Source organism: Primulina eburnea, chromosome 4, assembly GCF_022965805.1.
Source record: "Primulina eburnea isolate SZY01 chromosome 4, ASM2296580v1, whole genome shotgun sequence".
NCBI lineage: Eukaryota > Viridiplantae > Streptophyta > Magnoliopsida > Lamiales > Gesneriaceae > Primulina > Primulina eburnea.
Window position 1 is genome coordinate 5,765,986 of NC_133104.1, and position 4,714 is coordinate 5,770,699.

At 39.2% G+C, this 4,714-nt stretch overlaps 1 protein-coding gene across 2 annotated transcripts; it reads left to right on the plus strand.

Annotated features, from left to right (window-relative positions):
- The first annotated feature begins 955 nt into the window (after positions 1 to 955).
- Positions 956 to 3,825, plus strand: LOC140830776 (uncharacterized). Of its 2 annotated transcripts, XM_073194251.1 has the most exons (3): positions 956 to 1,115; positions 1,207 to 2,567; positions 3,368 to 3,825. In XM_073194251.1, exons 2-3 carry the CDS (start codon positions 1,236 to 1,238, stop codon positions 3,539 to 3,541), a joined length of 1,506 nt encoding a protein of 501 aa, XP_073050352.1. In that variant the 5' UTR covers positions 956 to 1,115; positions 1,207 to 1,235; the 3' UTR covers positions 3,542 to 3,825. The 2 variants fall into 2 exon arrangements, with proteins under 2 accessions (XP_073050352.1, XP_073050351.1); XM_073194250.1 differs by having other exon boundaries at positions 969 to 2,567.
- Positions 3,826 to 4,714: the final 889 nt, after the last annotated feature.

Here is a 4,714-nt window from a genome sequence, read left to right on the forward strand (position 1 = left end):
GCACAATAGGTGAGAATTTTTTTTTTTTGATTTCCAAACTGTACTGGGCCCAACAAGAGACTCGCTAGGTTGGTGAACATTTAATCAATCTGGTCTGGTGTGGAGAAGCCCAATACTGAAGAAGCCCACAAGATGCAATCTTCTCAACTGGGCTATGGCCCAGAGAGATCCAGCCATATCCAAGCCATTAGGTACATTATTCGGCGCAACAGTAAGTTCCAGTTGAGGCCCAATAGTATGTAAATCTCGAGATATTCCAATTCCGAGTTCAGCTTCATTGTCACATTTTGATCTGACAGTAAAGGCAACAAACATTATTGAATATGAAGAAAATTTTAAAGTTTGAATCAAGTTTGAGTAAGTATATTTTAGCTCAAATTCGATTGGAAATTTGAAATTTAATATTTTTTTGCTTGAATATAATTCAAATCATGGCTTGAGTTCAGGCTCGAAACATTCAAACATATTCGTGAATTATTATAGAATATAGGCTCAAAATATTTTTATTTAATATGTAATTACATTATATTATAGAATATGAAAGCTCAGGAGCATCTTGCGAAATATCGAGAAAAAAATTTTGGACTCGAGGGCTCAAATTCGATTATTTCGAATACGTCCATATATTTTTTGATCCGGCTCGATTCATATACAGTTCTATCTAAGATATGAACATCACGTGATAAAAATGTCTAATTTGGTAATATTTGTGTACATACTTTTACTGGCTGCATATACATATTAAAGATTAGTTAGATGAATTAATATTCTCACAACATTTTTTTAGGCAAAAATTTTTGTGAGACGGTCTTATGGGTCGTATTCGTGAGACGGATATCTTATTTGGATTATCTATGAAAAAGTATTATTTTCTATGCTAAAAGTATCATTTTTTATTATAAATATGGATAGGGTTGATCCGTCTCACGAAATTTACCTAGTGAGACGGTAAAAATGAAAAATTCAGCGAGCATATCATGACATTAAAGGCCCGTGACCTTCTTCTGTCTGGAGCTTTACCCATATTCCTGTTGACGGAAAACAAGGATCCAGCTAACGGCACTTACTCTTTCGGCGCAGGTTAGCACCGCCCCCTTCATTCTCGATTCATCAAGGTACGTTTTCCGATTTCCTTAGATCTCATTTTCGTTCAATCCGATCTGAATTTTGACTCCGCGAAGCTATAAACCTGTCGTTGGGCTGTAGAGCTTCGAATTAGGAACGATTGTAGAATCATGAATTCGAATTACGGAAAGTCGAATAACAAGGCGGGTTCGATCAATTCGTTTGATTTCGATCTGGGGCTGGGATCGGGGCGATCGAAGCCTATGAAAGATCAGAAAAGCCAGACTTCCTCGTATGCATCAACTATGTACTCACAAAAGCCTAACGCTACGTCGTCCTGGAACCAACAGCCCAACAAGTCCTCGTGGACGCATCAGCCCGCTGTTACGGTTCAATCTGGTGGCGTTGGATCTTTATCCGGCCCGACGTCTATGGTGGGAGATATTTTCGGGAAAAGCTGGAATTCCACTGCTCCTGCATCGGGTGTGGGAATTGTACAAAATAAGAACTCAAATCTGTTTGGTGATTTGCTGAACTCGGCAATGGGCCAGAATAAGGGCAGCAATAATGTTCCGCTGAAAAATGCAGCTCGCCCGGGGAGTCAGAGCACGTTCTCAATGGGAGGGGTGGCTGATTCCTTGCCGAAAAGTGGTATTTCCACTCAAACTACTGGATCCTGGGATTCAAACGCAAGTAATAATAGTGGAAATGTGAATTTTGGTAGCAACTATAATACCAGTTCGAATCCTGGTGGTGGGAATGTGAATTTTGGTGGAAATAATAATAGAAATCCAAATCTTGGTGATTCATCAATGAAAAGCATGGGAGGAGGTAACAACGGAGGTGGTGGGATAGGTTCAAATAAGGACCCTTTTGGGTCTTACGTTGATTTTGGGTCTAAGAAGCCTGACGTTACCAACTCATCAAGAAAAGAAAGTGATAAGAGTGGTTTAAAGAACAATTTGTTTGGGGGATTTCAAAACCCGACCTCCCAAACAAGTGGTTCTCAATTCTCATCAGATCCTTTCAGCACGAGTAAGACCGATCCAATTGGTGATTTTGGGTTTGTGGATATTCAGACTCAAAGTCAAAGCCAACCTGCTAGGCAACCCTCAGGGGCAAGCGATTTTGACGCATTATTCTCTTCAACTACCAATGGTGGCTCGCGGGGATATGAAGGATTTACTAGCCAGCAACTGTCTGGGAATGATGATTTGGGGATAGATGCCGAGTTTGAAGGAGGGGCTGATGGAGGTGGAACGACTGAGCTCGAAGGCCTTCCTCCCCCACCTGCTGGTGTTAATGCTCCTTCTGCTAAAAATAAGGGTATGGATAATTATAAACAGGGGCAGTACGCTGATGCTATTAAATGGTTGTCTTGGGCTATCTTTCTTTTGGAGAAGGCTGGTGATAATGATGGGAGAATGGAGGTCTTGACCTGCAGGGCATCATGTTACAAGGAAGTTGGGGAGTACAAGAAGGCCGTGGCTGACTGTACCAAGGTAAACTTGTTCTATTTCTTTCATTTTCTTAAATGAAACACAATCTTCATATTCTGGCTATATCTTGTTGTAGATATTGATGTTAGGTCTATTATACTTTGCTCTAGACAAAAATAAAAGAAAAAAAAATAATGAGGCATGATGGTTGTAATGTACTTAAGTAGATAAGTATATGGTATATGTTATGATCGTTCCTTTCTTCTTTGGCTCTTTACCCACCTGATTGTTCTTCTGAAAGGCATCACTGACCAGTGAGTGCTTTCTTGTACTCTCACCTTGCATCTGCATATTTTCCAACTTTGTCTACCATTAAACACTTCCACCATTTAAGATGTTTGAATCCTTCTGCAATTTCTTACAAGAATCCTTTTGGCCCCTTTACCAAAGTACTATATTTCCATTTCTCCTTTTTCCCTCTTTGTTTTTGTTGTTTCTCAATTTTGCAATTTAATTTCCTGATTAGCCCTCTAATATGAATGTTAAAAGGGTTTTCATGATGCCCATTTTAAAAATATTGATGGAGTGTGATATTAGTATTTAAGTCTGGTGGACTGTATGCTTTTAAAATATTAACTCTTCCATTTTGCAACAAGTGTCATTAAAAAAATTTTTTGTATATGATAGAACAAGAGCGTCATAACAATATCATACCGGGTAATGTATTATTTTCCAACCATCTCTAAAATACGTGTGGGAATTGTGTTTTTGAGCAGTGGAAAGCATCAATGACCTGGTGCAATGTCTTATAATATTCACATTTCAGTAGACATGGAACTTGAAAGTTGCGTCATCATGTGCAGGTTCTGGAACATGATGACACAAATGTATCTGTCCTTGTGCAACGTTCTCTTCTTTATGAGAGCATGGAGAAATACAAACTCGGGGCTGAAGACCTTAGAACTGTAATGAAGCTTGATCCTGGTAATAGAGTTGCAAGAAGTACCATTCATCGCTTGACTAAGATGGCAGGATAGAAACATTCTGGATTCTCATACTCTTTTTCGCTGCTGTACTTCGTACTCAACCACCTCAAAATTCAGTGTACTTTTGGAATTATATGATTCGTCACTTCTCCCACAGGTGGTATTGTCTTCCTTTTAGCTATAAATATAATCTAGCCTGATCTATGTCGCGAGTTTCGATTTCATTTTTGTTTGTCACAATGTGTCCTGCACAACGTTGTATTCTTTCAACAAGTTTGTAATGTCAAACTTTATTACACTTTGTGTTATTTTATCTACTTAATATTGATGTCGAATTTCTGTTGATTTAGCTTTTCACTGATGTGCTTCTACTGAAATTCCTCTGGTGACTTAACAGCTGTTCTGTTTTTGCTTCCCTTTGAAAAATATGCATGATCCAAGTCTCTTGGAGTTGCTCCAACCTTGTTCGCATTAAAATGGTTTTGGCGAAAGCGTAGAAATGAAGTTTAGTATCCGGACTATATATGATTAACATAACTGGCCTATGATCGGATCCAAAATATGCTAAGTTCTCAACCTCCGCTGCAGAGTACTCCAAGTGCCAATTCAAATTACAAACAAATTGGTCTAGTTCCGTAGAGTACGAAAGGATATCCACCGCTAAAGGATCTCGCCACATAGTAGTAGACCTCCCTTCCGTCTCTGACAGTCAACTGCAAAGATGCCATCGTAATTCAATCTATTCGACCCACGATCGACTTTGAGAGACTGAGCTTAGTTTAACATAAAAAGATTAAGATGGCTGCTTGCGTCTGGTAAGATATCTAAGATCTTGGACTGCCTGTTGGTTCCCAAGCCCACCTGCATTCCAAACCAAGCATATCATTGTTATCGGCGGTGAAATAGAGACTTCCTCTTCCTCATTCCCCTCATTAGGTTTGACCCTTTTCACTTGCACCCTTGTACTTTCTTGAAACTCCGCATACCTTTTCCCGATATTGGAAATGTTTATGCTCTTCGCAAATGTAGCGCTTCCATTTTTTCTTGGTTGTTTTTGGATTTACAGTAGTTTCCATGTCTAAATTAGTGCCCTCTTCATTACACGGCCCCATTAAAATTTTAAGGGGGTTCAAGCTGGAAGTAGGAACTAGATGTTTTTCCACCAGATTATCATCTGATACACTTTTACCTGGTGACGACTCAGTGCCAATATTATTTTTGATA